We start from the raw sequence: 20,487 nt of genomic DNA, 5'->3' as shown, positions 1-20,487 counted from the left end.
CTCAGATGGGCTTTTGCTATTTCGCTGGCCCATCTCCGTGCTAGCGCCGCAAGAAGTGCTGTGCACGTGACAGACTGACAGTGAGAGGAGCCGGTTCCTTCCCCACCATTCCCGTACCTTTGTTTCCTCTTCCCCTAGCTAGTCTCGAGTCCTGACCTACCAATCTCGACCTACATCCCTACTCTTCCACCGCGTGCGCGCGTGGCCTACAAGCCGCCGCCGTGCCCATAGCTCACAGCCGCCGGCTGACGCCCTCCCCAGACCCCTCCGCCCTCGCTGGCATCGCCGTTCCTGTTCATGCTCATCGCGTCCCTGCTGTCCCGGTCCCGTCCGCAACCTTTGGCCATCGGATTTTGAGGTATGAGCTTGTTTTCACCCACTGATTAGTCCGCACCGATCTCCACAGTTTCTAGCTGTGCCGGTGCATACCCGGTACACCATCCAGATCTAGATCCGCTGTAGATCCAGCACCTTACTGATCGGGCATTTCTATTGACAAAGTAATAAAATATGCAGCAACCTTTAATTTGATGTTCTGATACCAAACATTTAGAAAAATGTTTTATAAGTTGCTAATGGCTTCATGCTGAAGGTGGAGACGACATGATAAACTGTTCTTTTGCATTCACTTTATGATAAAATAAGCATAGCTAGAATGGCACTATTTGGCCTGTGACTGTTAAGATTATTGCAGTTGCTGCCACATTTTTTTGCCGAATTAAAAAATCCCCTATATTTTTTCAGTAGTAACTGGACAAATTTCAACTTTTCCATAAATGATAAAAGTGAAATTTGGTACAACACTGAATTTGTTGCATGCTGCTTGGAATTTGAGTGGTCCTGTGCGACTTTGTTTATAGAAAGTGAGTGATCAACGAAGCACACTTTCTTGAAAGCAAAGGAAATGCACTCATCTTCTGGGGAAATATGTGGCATGAACTTTGCTTTTACGCTATAGCACGCGATACCACCACACAGTCTGACCACTTCATGCATCAGATGTGCATCTCTCCGCTCCCGGTCACGATGATATCGGGGCTGACGTGGGAGTGATTACCGGCGTAGGGCGCTAGCTCGCACACCAGCGCAGCCCTTCTTGTTTTGCTTTCTCCTTTTTATATGTGGCTATTTTGTTAATGTGACCTGACTCCTACCACTTTGAGCAGGTAGTGTACTGATGAAGACAGAGATTGAGGAGGAAGGCACCAGAGGGTCCTGGACTGAGGAGGACAAATCCCTTTGTGCCTCTGTGCTGGGCTTAGATGCCTTCACATATCTGACGAAAGGTGGAGGTGCCATATCTGAAAATCTCGTAGCAGCGTCTGCGTTGGTGGGCTTGCAAAATAAACTCCAGGACCTGGTTGAAGCTGATGGTAAAAGCCTTCGTTGGAACTACGCCATCTTCTGGCAACTCTCCCACACCAGATCTGGTGAACTTGTCCTTGGCTGGGGTGATGGATCTTGCCGTGAACCCCATGATAATGAGATGAACTCGACTACTCGTGGTGATATTCATGATGCATCTTCACTGAGCCAACAAAGGATGCGTAAGCGAGTGTTAGAGCGACTGCATACAGCATTTGCTGGGGCTGATGAGGAGGATGATGCTCTCAGAATTGACCAGGTGACTGACACTGAGTTATTCTTCCTAGCATCCATGTACTTTGCATTTCCATGTCATGTAGGTGGCCCTGGGCAAGTGTTTGCAACAGGTGCACCCCTTTGGATTCCTAACAATCCGCACAAGGTTTCCCCCTCAAATTATTGCTATCGTGGATTCCTTGCAAGTGCAGCAGGATTTAGGACTATTGTGCTACTGCCATTCGAAGCTGGTGTACTTGAGTTAGGCTCAATGCAGAATGTGCTTGAGAGTGCTGAAGCTCTGGAAACAATAAGGTCTGTGTTTCTAGGGGCAAGCAGTAAGAAGGCAGCATCTGAGAAGCATGATGAGAATAGTTCTGCTCAAATATCACCCGGTTTGGCTAAGATTTTCGGGAAGGATTTGAATCTGAGCCGACCTTTAGTCAACACGGGAGCAGTTCCATTAAAAATGAATGAAAGGTCATGGGATATGCAGAAGAATTGTGGTGGTGAGAGCCTGTTGCTCCCCAATGTCCGGAAAGGTTTGCAGAACTTCACATGGAGTCAGGCTCGAGGCCTGAATTCTCATCATCAGAAATTTGGCAATGGTATTCTAGTTGTGAAAAGTGAGACTTCACAGCGTAGCAATGGAGCTGCACATAGCCCTGGATTGAGCCCGTTTCAGCTTCAGAATTCACAGCAGATACTGACACAACCACCACCTCAGTCACAGACACCGAGGCATATAGATTTTAGCGTAGGGTCTAGTTCAAAATCTGGTGTTTTGACTTCACAAGCAGCTCTGTTGGGTGGGGAAAATGGCAGTGTCGATGGCTTGTGTAAGGAGCAAGTGGCCCCTGCAATGGAGGGCCAGCCACCAAGAAAGAGGGGAAGAAAACCAGCAAACGGGAGGGTAGAGGCGCTTAACCATGTTGAGGCTGAGCGCCAAAGGAGGGAAAAACTCAACCAGAGGTTCTATGCACTGAGAGCTGTTGTTCCCAATATCTCAAAAATGGACAAAGCATCGCTCCTGGGAGATGCCATAACGCACATCACTGATCTCCAGAAGAAGCTCAAAGAGATGGAGTCGGAAAGAGACATGTTCTTGGAGTCTGGTATGGTAGACCGCAGGGTCCAAACACCTAGGCCAGAAGTAGATATCCAGGTGGTGCAAGATGAGGTTCTTGTTCGTGTAATGTCACCTATGGACAACTATCCAATAAATAATGTGTTCCAAGCTTTTGAAGAGGCACAAGTCAAAGTTGGTGAATCAAAGATCACATCCAACAATGGGAAAGTCATGCATTCCTTCGTTATCAAGTCCCCTGGCTCTGAACAGCAAACAAGAGAGAAATTGATTGCTGCTATGTCTCGTGCAATGAACTCCATGTAGATTTATAACTTGATGCATTAGAAGGCAGATTGCTTTTCTAGTTGTGAACAGGTAGCAATGGGACTCCTCAGTGTCCATGTAATTGCTACATGACCACAGAAAGCTCAGATTCTGACTTCGCAAAATAATCTGTATGTGCAAATTACTGCCGTAAATCTTTAACAGTCTGTCCTGTGGTCAGTTCAGTTTTGATGTTTCTTAGATGGAGATTATAGTTACAATGTATTTTAGCTATTTATTATGAATCAATATAAACTATGCTTCAGCTCCATGGAGAAAGAGGGAAAAAAACATCAATTTAGTTTGAGAGATTCCGGCCCAGTATGCTGAAGGTGATCGGAGTGGTGTGTTTTCCCAAGGAAAGCTGCACAATTGTGCATTTTCCTTGTCTTGTTAAACCACCAGTTATGGAGGTGAGTGGCAAGCAAGACCCCTATGGGTTTGGCTGACTTTCACCTTCTGAATTTTCTTTTCAGCAAGTCCTAACCATATCTGGTTATAATGAAAGCTGTACAACATCAAATCATGTCGCTTGCCTTGTCCAATTTTTAGTCAGCTTATGTTCACATTTTCTTCCACCGAAGCTTTAATAATGCTACTAATGTACGCATTTCGCTTGGTGAGCTGAGTCCTGCCATTACTTGGAGTCAAGCAAAGATATTTATATTTTCTACGCTTGAATGTTATATGTATCTTAAACGCCCATGCTGCAGGCTTGATGGTTAGCCAAAGCCATATTGGTGAGTGGCTGGTAAGACAATAGGCAGTAAATGCTTACGCAATTTCTTGCTTTTATGTAGGTGGGCAGAACTGAATATGTGGATGGATCAGGTGCTAGAGGTGAGGTCTCATCACTTTGTTTGTTCGATTTCACTTAAAGAACCATGAAATAGTAGATATGTGGATTATCAGCAACCAAGCACCTCATTCTTCAGAACTGGTGGAAAGTATTTATGTATGGTTTGCTTTATTTCTATTAGTATTAGTACTGTATATTACTCCCTCCGTTCCTAAATATTTGTCTTTCTAGACATTTTGAATGACTACTACATACGGATGTATGTAGACATGTTTTAGAGTGTAGATTCACTCATTTTGCTCTGTATGTAGTCACTTGTTAAAATGCCTAGAAAGACAAGTATTTAGGAACGGAGGGAGTAGAAGCCAGTATGCCTATAACTTACACTCACACATTGGATCAGCATCTATCATCATAGTCGATCCTGGATCCCCACATTAGATGAAACCAACTCAACACAAGATACGAATTAGGTTTTGTATATGGTGAACTCCGATATGCCTTTCGAGACCAAGATCAAGCAATCGGATCCTTCCCTTTCATTACCAGTGTACGTACATGGTGCTGTCATGCTCTGTTCTTAGATTACAAGCAACTTAGTTTTTATTTTAACCTTCATTTCATGCCACCATATATCTATATGCGCATCAATTCCTATTATTTTATTACAAAAATGAGGGGTGGCAGCAGCCCAATGGAAATTATGTAACTTCCATTCTGCACTGATAGCTTCCATAGTGCCATGAAGTAGTGTTCCACATCATTCACAAAAATCATAGCTTTCCATCATTACTATCGATGTTTCTCCACTTTAACTTATAATTCTTGTAGTTTCCTGCAAATTCTTTCTTAAGGTATCTGCCATCCATTCATCGAGTGAAAGCTAGCTGTTACTCATATGGACAACTGTATACACGAAACTACAATGAGAATAATCCTTCCCAAGTTAGTACAATATTACTAGAAGCGGTCTGCCCGCTTTACGGCACCGCTTTTCATTGTGGGCCACTCTTTTTTCCCCTGGTTTTGGTTGAAATCGTTTCCTGTTAGATTTAGCCATGACAGTGGGAGCGGTTGGAGGCAACACTCACGTGTCATCATTTGAAGCAAAAGCCATACTCCTACTTATGGCTATGGTACACCGTACACATGTAGTATAAGGCACTGACTGACCGAGAGCATGATATACTCCTTTATTGAAATAGAGTTCCTTTTTGAAAGTTTCAAATAGAATATCAAACATGAGTTCTGTTTCTTGAATATTGCACTGTAGTGTGCTTGATGGAAAGTTTTTTTAATTACAGTAGACCAAAGAAGAAACCCTTAGCTCATCATCACCAATGTCCAACAGCAAATTAACTGTAGAAACAGAAGACATGATACAAACAAAGCATAGTAAACCGACCAAGTTGGGATAGGGTGAGAATGTGAGATACGTGCAAAAATTATTCTTTATCTGCCACAGCCCACAACAGACAAATTTATACGAATAGGTAAAACCAACCTGGAAGGCTGCACTTCCAGAATACATTTATCTTCGATAAAGCTGTAACAGGGATGAAAATCTTCCGGGCACAATTGGAACATGATTCCTGCCTGATTACCACAATACTTCCAGTATACCTGAGAGCCATATGAACAAAATTTTCAATGCTTACCAGAATATGATAAAAACTACTTGCAAAGCTCACCACCTATTGGTCCTGTAAGTAACTGAAGTGGAAGTTATTCACATTTTGTCTACAGCGCAAGGAAAAAATGAAAGGAAATGCTAGTCATAGAGTGGTATGAACCTACAGTCAAGTCATGGTTGACTGCAAGTAAATATCAGAAAAAGCAATCACGGTCAGTTCACCATTTCCAACTTCCCGTGAAGAATGGAAGTATGTTTTAGTGTTAGATTAGAAACCACTCCAAATGCCATGAGCCATCAAAACTTCTCCACTTTCACTCTAGCTCTAGGTTCGAGAACAAAGTGTTTCTAAAAGTTAGCACTTATTTTGTAATACTATGAAACATTGTTGAATGCAATTTAGCTTGGCCTAGTAATATAACACTGGTATAGCTTATGATGTGCAACTTGCTCCTGCCTTAAGTCTCCATGGTTTAATCTTTTAGCGGACGTATGGAACCCAGGAATTTCATAGATAATTTTGAGAATTTCCCTGCAAAATGTTTAGTTATGTGCCTTTGATTTTTTGCACTTGCCTCTCACTTCTAATTTATCTTGTGATGTTTAAGATTTTATTAGCATCAACAAGCTTTCCAGACAACCAGCTAGCCCATGAACTGAAACTGACATTTTTTTATGTTACTCCACTCTGGTGAAGCAGGAGATGGTCTGGTCTTGTGCTCATTTGGTCTGTGAGCAGCGGAATGTCCAAGGTGCATATGGTTGTACAGGAGAGGTGAAGGAAGAAGTGAAGTGCATCAAGGCCATTACAGAGGTAAACCTATCATTTGTCTATGTTCAGAATATGATGGAATTTCAAACTAATTGCATTGTGAAAGTGCACACGAAATGCATCCTATTGATGGGTGTGCATCTGCACAGGCTGATACAGAGGGAAGGCTATCTTATAGTCATGTGTTAAGGGACAGCAGCAGCAGATGACGGCGCGGGACGAAGAGGATTTGTATTTTCGAAACAGTTTCCAGTCTTCAGCATTGCAGGTGGCTTTAACCATTACCTCTCTTTCGGCGAGATTTCTGTTTTTTTTATTGACTTGTATTTTTGAAACAGTTTTCAAACATGTTTGATACTTCGCTAATCATATGTAGAAACATGTATTGTGTTTCGAAGATTATATTGCACAACATAAAAATTTATAAAGATTGCTCTGATTAGAAACAACGGAAACTGCTTGTATGCTTTGTTAAAGTAAAATCTACTACTTCATAGCCAAATATTGCTCGTGTTCAATTGATTATCCAAGAATGTCAGCACGTTTCTACGTGTTCCTTTTCTGCAAGGAAATGTTTCTACTTGTTGATGCACATTCTAACATTGTTGAAACTGGATGTAATGGTTCTTTTCATTTCTCCAAAAGCGCCAAGAGCAAAAAGGACGGTGTTCAAGTATGCTACTAGCAACGATGACTGCTAAAGTTTGCACACAACGGTCAACATCAAGCTTGCTACTGCAGCTCCATCCATCGGTACGTGAATCCCATCAAAGTAATCTGGATGCTATGTTGTGCATCCCCGAAGTTATGGACACCCTTAGGTTCCTTGGTTTGCTAGGCACTAGCCGGTCGTTGAGCTGGTGAGGGGCTGTGATTTAACTTCGGATGGCCCTCATCACGGGTCCTTATTTTACTGTAATGCTTGCTTGACGTGGTATGGCAGATGAATCATCTTGTGGATTTTTTTTATTTGAGAGAAGATCTATGGATGGCCGTATTACTTGTTTTAGGGAGCTGTCTGCTTTTTCCATAGGAGCACAGGAAACGCTAAACCATTTATCACAGTGTCTCCTTGGCCTGCTTTCTAGAAGTAGAAGCAGTGAATAACCGTTCCCTTCCTCCACGAGGTTCTTTGGAGGAGATTAGGGTTTCTGTCCTCTTGTCGGCGCCGCTGGTCCGACTCACCTCTGGTGACATAGGTACTTTTAAAATCTTGGTTGGGGCAGTGAGGTGGTGGCATGGCAGCAGCCCAGAGTTAGAATAATGTCCTCCCCTACCTGGTGGTGCTTTTAGCATTGGTGGAGGGTGTGCGTTGATGTTTGTCTCCGGCGGATCTCTTTGGATTCGGTCGGCACTGGTCTTCGATGAATCTGCTTTGCTTTGGCACGCGTTGGATTCGGTCAGCCATTGTTCGTGTTTGTGTGCTTACAAGTATGACTCTTCCGATCCATGTTTCTCATAGTTGGTGATGGTTGCTCTTTGGGGACTTGACACGACGACTTCTTCACTCAGTTGTAATTTTCGTTAGTGATTTGTTTAAATAAATAAATTTGAAAGAGACGTCATGTCTGCCTGGCGATGACGATAAGTTTATTTGGCTCTGGTGAGAAAGGAGCGATGATGACGATGACGTGCCTTCAACCTGGGGTCCTGGTGATCCTGATGCATGTTCTGTGCCCCCCATCTGAGTCCGAACCTTAAAGAGCCTGGCTCGTTAGAAACGCTGAAATAGATCTTTTCCAGTGAACCAGACCAAGTTTAGCGCAAAGGAGGGGGGTGCGGCGGTGCAGGGTGGAATCGGCAGAGATGGCGGGAGACTAAAATCTACCGCCATGGGATGGCGCAAAATCTAGCCTCATTCCCTTTTTAATCGCTCACCTCTAACGGTAGAAACATCCTGGACGTGCAGACAAACATTCCATCACCCTAGCACCCTCGGTTTATTTATCGTTCAACTAGCCATCGAGAGAGCACGTCGCGCTATTTATCAGCCAGTCAACGCCCCTATCTATCTAGGCGGGATGCCGATCCTCATGCCCTTCTCGCAGTGGCCGGGGAAGGTGCAGATGAAGTAGGCCTTGCCGCCGGGCATCTCAAAGGTGTCGTTGCCGGAGGAGTGAACCGTGGCGCCGTCGGGGGCCTTGCAGTCCATGTACCCGTCCACCTCCACCTTCACCACGTTGTGCGCTCCAGGCTTGTACTTGAACACTAATGGCCATCAAACCAAACGAATGTTAGTAAAGCAAAATGATGGATCGATCCAGCAGCTGGCCGCGTGTGATCGGGTCGCTCACCGAGCGTGTCGCCGGGCTGGATCGGCTTGTCGTTCTCCCAGCCGGCGACGCCGAAGGTCCACCCCTTGTCGCCGCCGACGATCCACTCCCTCGCTCGCACGGTGGTCGCCGCGCAGCACCAGGCCAGAAGCAGCACGAGGGCGACGGCGCCCATGCTTGGTCGTGCCATTGACGCCTCCGACACTCCGGTTCACAGCCGGTAACACACACAAACACACACACACAAGAACAATGCCGTACGTCCAGATGCGCTCGGTTTATAAGCGGCTTGATAATGGGCGGCATGGTATCCACCACGTACGGCAAGTGCCCGTCAGCGGTCAGCCCGTATAAGCAAATCCATTAATTAGTGGAATCTGACGTACTTATGCACCATTAAATGTGTGGCATTAACATTTGAAATGAAGAGACGGAATAAAAGTAGGGATACGCATCATTTGTTTCCATGCATTGGATGGGGAAAATAATTCTATGAGAACAGGTCTCACGTGATATCCATTCTGATGGATGACACGTGAGATTTACAAATCACAAAGCATTCCTCACTCTTGGGGAGGGGGGGGGGGGGGGGGGGGGGGGGGAGATTAGATGCTTTGTGATTTGTGAATGTCATGTGTCATCCATCAGGACGGGTCTCACCTGCTAACCGTGAGACCTGGTCTCATATAATTCTTTTTTCATTGGATGGCTCGATGGATGAGATACCGTGTGCGGCAACGTATGCATATGGTCTTGATCCGGGTTGTCTTTTTTAGGCGATCTTGATGATGATCCGTGTTTGGCGGCCAGGAGAGGGACATGGACAACCGACAGTTAAGGATGCAGGCCCATCGCATCGCAGCTGTAATGACTGTTGTCCACATCATCTTCTCAAAGAGAGAGAGACTGTCGCCCACAGCAACTGGCTGTTGGCCCAACCACAGTAACCTGGATGTCTAAGAAAAATGTAATTGAGTAGTACTCCCTTTGTTTTTATTTAGATCGCGTATTAGCTTTGGTCAAAGTCAAGCTTTATAAATTTTGACAAAATTTATAAACAAAAGTACTAACATATACAATAATGAATCAATATCATTAGATTTATTATCAGTTTTGCTAAAGCACATCTAGATGTGTTCTAGACACACCCATTTATTATTGAATGTACTTTCACATCATATAGGTTTGTTATGGTAAATGTTCATATTTTTTTCTATGAATTTGGTCAAATTTTACGAAATTTGATTTCAGTTAAACCTAATATGTAGAGTAAATAAAAACTGAGGGAGTAGTATGTTGGGTGAGTGCGTTGGAACTCTTGAGCCCCGACTGAGCAAATTACGAGCTTATTACACTGTGCCACTAGTGGTAAACCAGTATAGTACATTTCTAATTACACTTAGTACCCCGCAGCCATCATGTCACAGATATGCCCTATGTATTAAAAAAATGTACACTTGGTACTTGACTCGAATAGCCAAAATAAAAAAGAGGAGTGCTTGACTCGGACGTATGTACAACACTCTACTAGGCTCTGAACTCTCATCAACACACACACGAACGAGACTATCAAGCAACATTTCATGAAGTTTCCGGCGGTTCAACCCAGCAATTCACTAATATTAATACAGGGCCCTGCGCACCTGAAAAAACAAAGAAAAACAAGATATGTCACGGTAAAATAAGATGGAGTACTAAGTAATAACAGCAGTTGATCGATCTGTTAGATGCTTGAGTGTAGAATTGTCACCTCGAATCCGACGAGCGAGCGGGTCCGGCTGTAGACGGTGGACACGGTGGTGGCCGCGGTCACCACGGAGCTGGTGGTGGACCCGCACTCGCTGTCCTTGAGCGACGCCGTCGACGTGTCCAGCCTGACCGACGTCGACGACGACCACGGCCGGTGGAAGAAGGGCGACTGCCGCGGCGCCGACCCGGCCTGCTGCTGCGACGACGACCGCTGCATCCGGGCGCCCCGCGGCACGCTCCTGTGCTCCGCCCCCTTCCGCCTGCCGCTCGGCTGCCTCTCCAGCGCCTCGGCGGCGGCGCGCTGCTTCGGCGCGCTCTGGGACCGCGCCTTGGCCCTCGACGACTCGGTGTTGCTCATGTAGCTCGGGAACGCCAGGTCCGACGCCGCCGGCTCCGCCATGGCCGCCGACGCGTTGTGGGAGTGGGAGCGCGGGCTGCTGTGCGCCGTCCCGAAGGACAGGTGGTCCTCCACGTGCCAGCTGCTCGCCCTCGGGCTCAGCTCCGTCATGGCCGACGGCGCCGGCGAGCACCTGCCGCCGCCGTGGTGGTACTCGACGGAAGAGTACTGCCTGTCACCGCCCCTCGCCCCGCCGCGCCGCGCCGGCTGGTCGCCGCTGTCCATCTCCACGATCTTCACATTCTCCTCGCTCGACCGGTCCATCTCCTGCATGTTCCAAGCCCAAATTCAAGGATTAATATCGTGTCAAGTTCCGCTTGGCACCGCCGGCTGCTGCGAGTGAAGAAGGTGAGCTTACGTAGGACGATAGGCGGTGCCTCGAGTGCTGCGACGACGGTCGTGGCCTGGGCGGCGGTGTGTGGTGGGGGTGGTGGTCTTGGACTTGGAGGAAGCGCATGCGCTGCGCGCGCAGCTGGGACTGCGCCGCGAGCAGGGCCTGCATGCACCGGAGCGTGGCCTTGGCCTGCTTCCTCACCAGCTGCCCCCGCACCAGCGCCTGCAGCTTCACGATGCCCCTCAGCGCGCACAGCGCCGTTCTCGCCTGCGCGCATGCACGTCAGTCGGTCCCAAGAACGCGAGCAGAAAACGAAGTGTTTGGTCCGAATTATACCAGATAGCCTCTGAAGGATGCCTGAATCCTGACAGCCGCCGCCCCCTCGGCGAGGAGGCTCGCCGGCGGCGTCAGGTGCGGCACCTTGCGGGAAGACAACCGTGCCACAGTGGCCGCCGCCTGCGCCGCGGCGCCCGCCACGTCTGCCGCGGTCGCAGTCGCCACAGCCACTGCCACGGCGCGCTTCTTCTCGTCGAACCCCGCCTCCGACGTCGCTGACGACCGAGACGCGCCAACGCCGTCGGCGGACTCACGCGGCACGACGCCGCACCCCGGCTGCTCCGGCGCCAGCGCCACCGGCCGCCGGAAGCTCCACCTCTTCTCCTTGGGCGTCGCCCCCGGTCCCGGTCCAGGCGTGGCCTCGGCGTTTGGCCTGTCCCTCTTCCCATCCTTCCTGCCGCCGGCCAAGAAGTTCCTGAGCCACCTCCCCGCCCTCCCCATCGCTCCTTAGCCAACCGACCTCCGCTGCTCTGCAAAAATGAAACGCAACGTGCATGCACACATCACCCTACTTGCATGGACGCCATGGACGAAGCGATGCCAACCGTAATTCAGCGCGTAATCTATGGTTAGCACCTAACAGGTTTCGAGCACGCGGCGGCGGCCAACCACCACCGCCGAGCTACTCTACTCCAACGCAGCAGTCAACCGCGGCGAGGTGCGCGCGAGCGGCCACGTGAAGCGGCCCGCGGAGAACATGGCGTGGATCACCTCCATGGCTGTCAGAACCATTTTAATATCGGACGGGAAGGACCGCAGGAGGGTGCACGCACGTACACGGTACACGGCCGGGGCCATGTCATGTCAATCATGGATCGGTTGGGTCGATCGATCGGTTGGTTAGCCCTCGTGAGCGGCTGCCCTGCTCGGCAGCTCGCCGTTCCTAGCTGGTCTCTGTCCTCAGGTTCGTCCCCGGCCGGAAGAGAATCTCAAGCTAAGTACCCCCTCTGTTTCTTTAATGGCGTTAGTTCGCTCGACAGAAAGCCTGCACAAGTTTGACATGTCAAAGACCTAGTAGAATCCACGAGCTGCGAAGACAAAACCACGAACTACTACATGGATGGATTTTATACTGCAGATCAGATGCTTGTGTCTGTGCATGTTCCGTACGGATGTCATGTCAGGGTTGGATTTTGTGCGGCGCTCACCGGTCGGCCCGAGGCCAAAAGAAGGAGAGCTCACATGTGCTGGATTTCTGGATTTTATTTACGCGATCACTGTTTGGATTTTAATTAGGCCACAAGGACAATCCAAGCATTTCCTTGCCCCTGTGACAACGGTGCATGCGCCCCACCCCTCCCTGTTCACCACGCATCCATCCACCGAACCCGAACCCGAGTACGGCGTCAGTACTCGCACTAATCATCGGGAGCTGGTGGTACGTAGCTGCCGCTGGAACTACGGATCATGGCGTGTAATGCAGATGATACATCTGGATTTGGAGTAATGCCTTGCCTTGCCTTGCGAGGGTGACGGCGACAATGCAGAACCGGAGAGTACGGCCACTGCCCGGCACTGTGCTGCTTGCTGTCTTAGCTGGATGGCCGGAGCACGCAGGAGACGGCAACATCATGATAGATAGGCCCCGGCGTTGGTGTGGTTTGGCCTGCTTGCTCGTTCGTCTTTAATGACCGCACGGACCTATAGGGCTCTTCGCACTTCCAGCAGCCGGCTGGTGCAGGGCCTCCGGCCGGCGGTGCACGTCTTCCAGCCAACTCCATCTGCATCTGCATGCACATGAGGTGTATATACCGAGGTATACCGCTCGCGTCCGTATATGTCGTTGGCTGGTGTTCTGGAGGCAAAAATGTTTTCCTATTTTCATAGTTAATTTTCCTCAACATGAAACCGCGTACACTCAACGAAACCTTTTTCCTCTCTCCTTTCTAACCCTAGCTGCCACCAAGTTTCATGTTTCTTAGTTCTAAGGAGGCCTCGGCGACAATATTTTTTGCGTTGTTACATTGTCTTTGTGTTTCTTAGTTCTAGCATGCCTCGGATATGTTCGGACTGCTTCTGCAGGATGAAAACCTAGATTCGGACATTCGTGGCTGGATGTGTGGCGTTGCTTTAGCTTCGCTCCTCTCTTGAAGGCGTTGCTGTTGAAGAATCTCGTCGTCCGGGTGGTCTCATGACATGGTTAGTGTGAAGATGGTCATTGCCGCAGTTTACCAATCATGAATCTAATCGCTTTTGAAATTTTTTCTAGATAGGTGAAAAGGTTTTGAAATTGGTTATAATTATATAGGAGGGCTCTGCGATTACCAGGAGCCCTCTAGAATTATAAGAAGCACTCCGGGCTGCCCAAATAGGCTTAGGGTGCTCCCCCCCCCTCCCTTTTCCTTAGCCCCCCAAGGCAGGAGTTGGTGCGACTAGGTCCACCTCCTTAGCCCCCCCCCCCCCCCCCCCCCCCCCCCCCCCAAGTTCTTGTGTAATCTCGGGTGCCTCTTCTCTCCCTCTAGTTTTCCAGAAAATTATGAGATGCCACAAGGCTGCTTCTCCCTCCTCTAGTTCTCTGGCGACACCTATCCCTGGAAGGCGAAGTCGGGTCGTCTATCTCGTATTTGTGCAATCCGTAGAGAGATCGTGCTTTGGATATTCATTCGAGGGACGGTTTGAAGGACTTTAAGATCTACACCAACTCTTCTCCCGCTGCAAGTTGAATTTGGTAACGATCAGATCTAACCATCTAACCTTGTATACATCTTCATAGTGATCTTGATTCTTGATTTGTAGGACGATTTTGTTTTTGTTTTCTACAACGATTCACCACACCACGGTGTACGTTGTTGTAGGGGATTGATGACAGCGGTCGTGTCCTTCCCCTCCGGTATGATGGACGACATGGTGTTGCCTGAAAAGCGTTCACAACAAACGCCAGATCCATATCATTTCTATCAATAAGATATTTTTTTTATGTGCATTTATTAAGGAGGGGAGAGGGGGAGGAGAAGGCCGCAAGATAGTAATAACTTTTTTTTTAAACATGATAGAGAGGTACAAAGATAGACGCTCACATAAATGTAATACACTCACCCACAGGCACGCACACATTATTCTTTTTTTTTTTGAAACGGAGGACATTATTCTTATGAGTACCTTTGAAAACTGAGCCGGACTTTGACCCCATTTGATATGTACTCCGGTTTACATAGCAGAAGAACAGGATTATAGGAAGTACCCTTTGGTACTCGGTGTACATACACCTGATATGAGAAAAAAAATTAATAATTAAGAAAAGTCAAAAAAGTTTAGAAGTTTTCTGAACACCAGCGGACGTCTGGTCTAGGGTGCATACACACTCTAGCATTGACTTCTGAAAAGAAAAACAATTTTCTTTTTACCGAAAGTTCCTGTCATCTCGTATATACACTGGAAGGGCAAGAAAATGTATACAAAGTACATGCATGTTGATCAAGTATAATCGGAGGCAATCTACTCTCACTGCTTCTAAATATGAGCATTTTTAGATATTTTAATATAAACTACATACAAATGTATATAGACGTATTTTATAGTATAGTTTTACTTATTTTTGCCTCGTATATGTAGTTCACATTGCAATGTCTAAAAAGGCTTATACTCCTTTAGGAATGGAGGGAGTTATGAGTCGCGTACATCGATTCGTCGCGTGAAATTCATGCGGAAACTTAATACGGATTCAAGATTCAAGAAGGCGTTCCGATGGGAGTCATCGTTGCTAGGATTAAAGATGAGACCTCACTTTGGAGCATTGCGGGAGCAAGGCATTTGAATAACATAATGCCGCGAGAGTGATTGTTGTAATTTGGCCCTTGGCCTTAACCTCTAAAACTTCTCTTTTAATCAATGAAAATGGTAATTTTTTTGACTAGTTTAAAAAAAAGGCGTGCGGCACGAGGCTATCCTTGAAGAGGTAGCAGAAACCGGATGGACTATTGACAAACTTTATCTGCTCGACGATCCTTTTCTCGGTAAGATGGTATAGCGCCTTGACATCATGTGTGTAGCTTGCCACGAAAACGACGTTGGGGACGGCGGTGCCCGTCCACCAATGTGGACAGAACCGCGGCGGCAGGACGATCCGGAAGCGGCGTGACCAACTTTGGTCGGCGTCATCCAGAGCTCCACGGAATCTCCAAAGAGTTCAGGGGCCGTCACGGCTAGCCAGTGGCGTAGCTAGGGGGTGGCCAGGGTGGTCCATGGACCACCCTCGAATTCCCCCATAGCTTATGTATAGTATAGTAAAAAACATTTCATTTAAAATAAAACAAAACTTGTGTAAATATTTCTATTACCGGACCACCCTGACAAATCAGGCTGGCTACGCCACTGCGGCTAGCCTACCGTCCAACTCCAGGAGGCAGAGGTCTTCGTCGTCGTAGTGATCCCTCGGCCAGGGTGGGCGCGACATCAGCCGGAAATCCTCCGACACCGTGTCGAACGCCAGGATCTTCTCGAAGCTACTTGCCAGGGGATGGACCGTCCAGTGAATTTTGCCCCTGTGGTGAGCGTAGTGGTCGAAATAGGTGAGCCAGTCTACGACTCTACGACTACACCGTCGGCCACGGGTCCGAGACGGCGAGGAGGTTGCGAGGCGGCGGCGGCGGCGAGCGTGTAAACGTAGTGCGCCGCCAAGCCAGGTTCTGGTTCATTGGCGAGGACGAGCAGCCGGTGCTCGCCTGATGGGCCGTGCCGGTAGAAGCAGCACGGCCTGGCCAGGCCGCGGCAAGAAGGTGGCGTCACGTCCAACCTCGCCCACTGCCTGGTCACCGGGTTGCACAAGAAGACATCGTTGCTTAACAGATCTTCAGAGGGTTGCAGAGACAGCGGGACGGTGTCTAGAAAAGATGGCTCCCCTCTTGACACGACGAGCAGCTCGGCTGGGCGCCGGTCGGCGTGGGCGGCGAGGAACGAGGGGTCCGTGGTGATGCGGTGCCACGCCTTGCAGACGGCCTGGGAGCGGAACACGGAGGCGGACGGCAGCCTCAGGAGGATCTCCGTTACCACGTCGTCGTCCAGAATCGTGTTTTCATGGCACGTTCGCCCGGCTGCGACATCCTATTGTATTCAGTATTTCATTCCTAGTATATATTACCCTAAATGACACTCCCTCCGTTCCTAAATATTTGTTTTTTTAAAGATTCAAATGGACTGTCACATAAGGATGTATATAAATATATTTTAGAGTATAGATTCACTCATTTTGTTCTATATGTAGTTATTTGTTGAAATCTATAGAAAGACAAATATTTAAGAACAAAGAGAGTACATATGTAGAGTACATATATATAGATGTGTAGTCAGCTTAACCTGAGTAGTTTGTCCGGTGCGAATTGACTTTTCAGTAGGAGTCCGGTTTGAACAATCCGCGTGTGTTGGTTCGAAGTGACTTTACAGCGGAGTAGAATCCGATTCGAAGCTGCTTAATCGCCTATGCCCCCATGTTGCTGTCTCTCAGGTTTATCTGTCTATCGGTCTACGGAAAAAAAACGATGATTGAGTAAGCCGACACAAAACCGTGTTAGATGACAAAACATATTCGAACCATATAGTTTGAGGGTCGACGTTTGGAGGTGCCCAAAGATCATTTTACATGGTGTATCCGGCCGAAGTACTTTATTGCTTAAGAGCACCTACAGCCCGACACGGCAAATCCGTCTCAAACGTTTAAAAAATAGGCTTTAAATATCTGGACTGATCGACACCCTTTATATCATGAGTCGTCCTGACGGACGTCCGTCACATTAAACTTGCTCACGTTGGCACACCTGACCCACATATATTTCTCCTCATTCACTCGTCAGACTAAACCCTAGCTATTTCATTTCACTTTTCTTCATCACCCTAGCCGCTCGTGAGAGGAAGCTCATATGAGACAGCGCTCGGACTCATTTCGTCAGAAATCCATTGCGTCTGTTCAAATAGTACATGGATCCCGCGCTAGATGTGCCGTCACTGCTTCACCGAGACGGTGCGTCTGTTTGACGTCTGAACGTGGTGACGAACGCGCAACCCCTCCCGCCGAAGTTATGGACGCACCATGGGCGTCATCTCACTCAAACATGGCACATGTACCCACCGTGCGAGGCAGCAGGCGTGGGAGGCGGCAGCAGCCTTCGCGGTGATGGACGTCGACGAGGCGGATTTGCATTTTTCGACACCCACTATGATAAAGTAGTCCGGACGCCACAATCGCGTCATGATGGATGCCGTTATCTCATTCCAGGACGGATCCATAATCAATCTTACGTCCGCCGGCACTGTTCGGGGTCCGAGCTCCGATGAGGAAGAGTAAAACATAGGAGACAATGGCGGCGCCTTGAGTCCCGTGAACTGGCACGTGTCCCGTGCTCTACTCTATCTTGTCGACGAACGAACCAACACTCTGAGAAGCATAACCGACCACCAGACATGAACACGGCGGAACCGGCCGTGCTCGATTCAAATATTGATTCATGTTGCATGTAATAATATGGATTCAAGATTTCTAATTTGAGATGTCTGATTATAAAATTAAATATTTAAGATGTGACCGGTAAATGTCCACAGACACGCCCCACGTTTTGAGGGACGTATTTATTAAAGTCCGGCTGTAGACGCTGTCACGGAAACCGCTCGGTGTGGTTCGATGCGACTTTTCAGCGGAGTAGAATCCGATTCGAAGCCGCTTGATCGCCCCCCAAGTTGCTTACGGGCGATGGGAGCAAAGGTGATCCGGTCGGTGGGAGCACATCTGCACATGAACCGATCTTTTCTTATTTTTGAAATGGCACATGAACCGATCTTTTCTTATTTTTGAAATGGCACATGAACCGATCTGGTCCAACGCAGCATATGCGGCAGGGGAGCAGGGGCGAGCATGACTGACCGTCACACCCACCCAAACGAAACGATCCGCTAAGTGCGCAAAGGGAGTGACAAAACCTACTAGTGCAAGCTACGGGCAGACTCTGAAGGTTAACCTTCGCTACGAATGGGAGGAGTTCAGTACAACTGCACAGTGCAGGCAACAGAGCTGGAATGGGTTCTTGTTGTTTAGCTTATATTCTGAATGACGTGCGTTCATTCAGGTAACTCGAACACACAACTTTCTCCAAGGAAGAAGAAAGATACAGTATGATTTGAAGAAGAGCAGCGTGAAAAAGATGGATAAATTAACATGTCCAAGGTTAACTAAATAGAGGAATCACAAGGGCAACGGCAGCAGCAACACCAGCCAGCCTTTCTGGATAAATTTTCATCCTACAGACAGAGAGCGCATGCCACTGCCAGCCATCTCAAACGAAATCCCAGCCAGGCAAACAACAAGCCATATTTGTTTCTCTGGCCACCTAAATGAAGAAGGCAATAATAGAAGGTAGTACCCACTACACAGTACAATACAAGCGGTAATACTAAGAGAAGCCGCCTCCCGGACAGCAAAGCTTCACACGCACGCACGGCGGAGAGGAGTGGGTGGGGGGTCTAGCCGGCGTAGATGTGGACCCCGATGGCGATGAGGAAGATGGTGATGAGGGCGAAGTAGATGACGGCGTGGACGAGGATGGCGAGGCCGCCGGTGTGCATGCTGCCGAAGGCCACGATCCGGCCCTGCGCCGGCAGCTGGAACAGCAGCCCCGGCGTCAGCAGCACGAAGAGCACCGTCGCGACCACCACCGGCCCCCAGTCCGCCATCTCCGCTCCGCTCTGCTCCTCCTGGATCTGCTTGCTTGCTCCTAGCTACTAGCTGCACCCAACACCTCTCTCTCTCTCTCTCGATTCAAAACTGGGAGCGAGGAGAAGAGTAATGAACTGGCAGGGAGGCAGAGGATGAGTAGCGCTGGGTTTTAATAGGCAGGCTTGGGCTTGGGCTTGGGGAAAGGAGTAAACGGTCGGCGGGCCACGCGGAGCGCTCACGGAGGCACACAGCGGCACGCGAACCTGCTCCAGTGAGCCGCGCGGGCTCCCGTAGTGTCATACACGTCGTGTAGATGCAGTGGGTGGAAAGGCTCTCTATCTCTATCTCTCGCGGGGGGAAAGGGCGATGCGCACCGCCACGTGAACATCTCCGGTGAGTAGGATCCAAATCCGCCAGTCGTCGGCTTGGATCCAAGCGCTAGTACGCAGCACTACACTATTTTGCTTCTCGACGATCTGACCTCGGACCTCGCGCAAACAAGGCTGTAGATTCACGTGATGGTGGTAGTAGAAGTAGTATCTGCCATCACTGTCCACTAGTTCTCGTGTGCTGTCGAGTCGGCGAAATCCAAAATCTGTCGCTCGTGCACGTTCTCTGCTTGGTAACAAGCAGGGGAGTTCGATAAAGAAAAGGATCACAAGAAGAAGAGGGGTCTGACAATGAAGCCATGAACGAGCAGAAATGTTTTCTTTTCTTTTCTTTTCTTTGTGCGGTGCTTTTGCAGGGGATGTGAAGAAAGCGGGAAGTTTCCGTGCGGAAAGAGGAAAAAACACACACACACACACACACATATACTTCCCGTTTCTCTACACAATGCAGGAAAGAATATCTTTCCCAACAGAAGCACGAAAGGAATGACTGGGACATGTTACCATACCGACACCATTTGTTCCGCAAAGAAAGGACCGACACCATCTGGCATTTTTAGTTACCTCATGCCGTGGCTACTCATGTTGTTTTTTTTCGGTAGCACTAGCAACCATGCACACCGGAACCACCTATCCATTGATCCATAAACTGTTCGCCAGATTTTGGATGGTCATACCTTGATGTTGTCTGTTGAAATTTGATACTTTGGTGAACATGGGTCCACTCACACCCAATTGACAAAAAAAAACCTCCACTCAATTCATCAAACATCATTACGGTAAAAAAACACACCAAAAATACAATAAATTACATTCATATATGTAAAGCACACAACAACGACTACAAGCACCAAAGCGAGCTCGCTAAGTGCCAATATGCAGTTGGTAACTTGCCCAATTTGGGAAAACGAAGAAGGTGTGTCGTCGTCATAGCGCCCCCTCTTTCATCAGAGTCGGGCAAATCTTGTTGTAGTAGACAGTTGAAAAGCGGTTATGTTAGGGTCCAGGGCCGGTCCTGAGTTTCCGGGGGCCCCGGGCGAATCTAGAACTCGGGGCCCTTTAGTATCAACAGGGACATAATAATCAATATGTCTATATATGAGATGTACCAAACATTATTTCATGTGCACTGAAAGGCAGTACTCATATCAAATTACATATGCACATCTTAGAAATTTCTTACAACATTCTG

The 20,487-nt window shown here is 48.3% G+C and overlaps 4 protein-coding genes across 5 annotated transcripts; 1 reads left to right on the top strand and 3 right to left on the bottom strand.

Moving 5' to 3' along the window:
- The first annotated feature begins 58 nt into the window (after positions 1 to 58).
- LOC125552715 (transcription factor MTB1-like) lies at positions 59 to 7,183 on the top strand. 2 transcript variants are annotated; one of them, XR_007303754.1, is made up of 6 exons: positions 59 to 358; positions 1,167 to 3,105; positions 3,775 to 3,814; positions 6,107 to 6,220; positions 6,328 to 6,446; positions 6,824 to 7,183. XR_007303754.1 is itself a non-coding variant. In XM_048716387.1 (2 exons), the coding sequence occupies exon 2, from the start codon at positions 1,178 to 1,180 to the stop codon at positions 2,972 to 2,974; it is 1,797 nt and encodes a 598-aa protein (XP_048572344.1). In that variant the 5' UTR covers positions 59 to 358; positions 1,167 to 1,177; the 3' UTR covers positions 2,975 to 3,141. The 2 variants fall into 2 exon arrangements, 1 of the variants encoding a protein (XP_048572344.1); XM_048716387.1 differs by lacking the exons at positions 3,775 to 3,814; positions 6,107 to 6,220; positions 6,328 to 6,446; positions 6,824 to 7,183 and having other exon boundaries at positions 1,167 to 3,141.
- A 120-nt stretch (positions 7,184 to 7,303) lies between these two features.
- Positions 7,304 to 9,002, bottom strand: LOC125552717 (basic blue protein-like). The gene is made up of 2 exons (XM_048716389.1): positions 8,473 to 9,002; positions 7,304 to 8,386 (listed from the first exon to the last, which is right to left on the bottom strand). The coding sequence occupies exons 1-2, from the start codon at positions 8,639 to 8,641 to the stop codon at positions 8,187 to 8,189; spliced, it is 369 nt and encodes a 122-aa protein (XP_048572346.1). The 5' UTR covers positions 8,642 to 9,002; the 3' UTR covers positions 7,304 to 8,186.
- A 779-nt stretch (positions 9,003 to 9,781) lies between these two features.
- On the bottom strand, positions 9,782 to 12,172 carry LOC125552716 (protein IQ-DOMAIN 19-like). The gene is made up of 5 exons (XM_048716388.1): positions 11,844 to 12,172; positions 11,268 to 11,737; positions 10,956 to 11,198; positions 10,202 to 10,864; positions 9,782 to 10,094 (listed from the first exon to the last, which is right to left on the bottom strand). Exons 2-5 carry the CDS (start codon positions 11,706 to 11,708, stop codon positions 10,074 to 10,076), a joined length of 1,368 nt encoding a protein of 455 aa, XP_048572345.1. The 5' UTR covers positions 11,709 to 11,737; positions 11,844 to 12,172; the 3' UTR covers positions 9,782 to 10,073.
- Positions 12,173 to 18,386: 6,214 nt separating this feature from the next.
- LOC125554170 lies at positions 18,387 to 19,060 on the bottom strand. The gene has a single exon (XM_048717768.1). It carries the CDS (start codon positions 18,921 to 18,923, stop codon positions 18,714 to 18,716), a length of 210 nt encoding a protein of 69 aa, XP_048573725.1. The 5' UTR covers positions 18,924 to 19,060; the 3' UTR covers positions 18,387 to 18,713.
- Positions 19,061 to 20,487: the final 1,427 nt, after the last annotated feature.

Source organism: Triticum urartu, chromosome 4 (genome assembly GCF_003073215.2).
Source record: "Triticum urartu cultivar G1812 chromosome 4, Tu2.1, whole genome shotgun sequence".
Taxonomy (NCBI): Eukaryota; Viridiplantae; Streptophyta; class Magnoliopsida; order Poales; family Poaceae; genus Triticum; species Triticum urartu.
Note: the sequence above shows the minus strand (reverse complement) of the source record. Positions and strands in the feature narration are given on the sequence as shown.

What these genes read in the sequence shown, in the direction of transcription:
- LOC125552715 (XM_048716387.1), top strand. Translation starts at nt 1,178, where the DNA reads ATGAAGACAGAGATTGAGGAGGAAGGCACCAGAGGGTCCTGGACTGAG.
- LOC125552717 (XM_048716389.1), bottom strand. Translation starts at nt 8,641, where the DNA reads ATGGCACGACCAAGCATGGGCGCCGTCGCCCTCGTGCTGCTTCTGGCC. An exon ending in CCAGCCCGGCGACACGCTCG is followed by an intron (nt 8,387 to 8,472) that starts GTGAGCGACCCG and finishes GATGGCCATTAG; the next exon opens with TGTTCAAGTACAAGCCTGGA.
- LOC125552716 (XM_048716388.1), bottom strand. Translation starts at nt 11,708, where the DNA reads ATGGGGAGGGCGGGGAGGTGGCTCAGGAACTTCTTGGCCGGCGGCAGG. An exon ending in CATCCTTCAGAGGCTATCTG is followed by an intron (nt 11,199 to 11,267) that starts GTATAATTCGGA and finishes GCATGCGCGCAG; the next exon opens with GCGAGAACGGCGCTGTGCGC. An exon ending in GGCACCGCCTATCGTCCTAC is followed by an intron (nt 10,865 to 10,955) that starts GTAAGCTCACCT and finishes TGGAACATGCAG; the next exon opens with GAGATGGACCGGTCGAGCGA.
- LOC125554170 (XM_048717768.1), bottom strand. Translation starts at nt 18,923, where the DNA reads ATGGCGGACTGGGGGCCGGTGGTGGTCGCGACGGTGCTCTTCGTGCTG.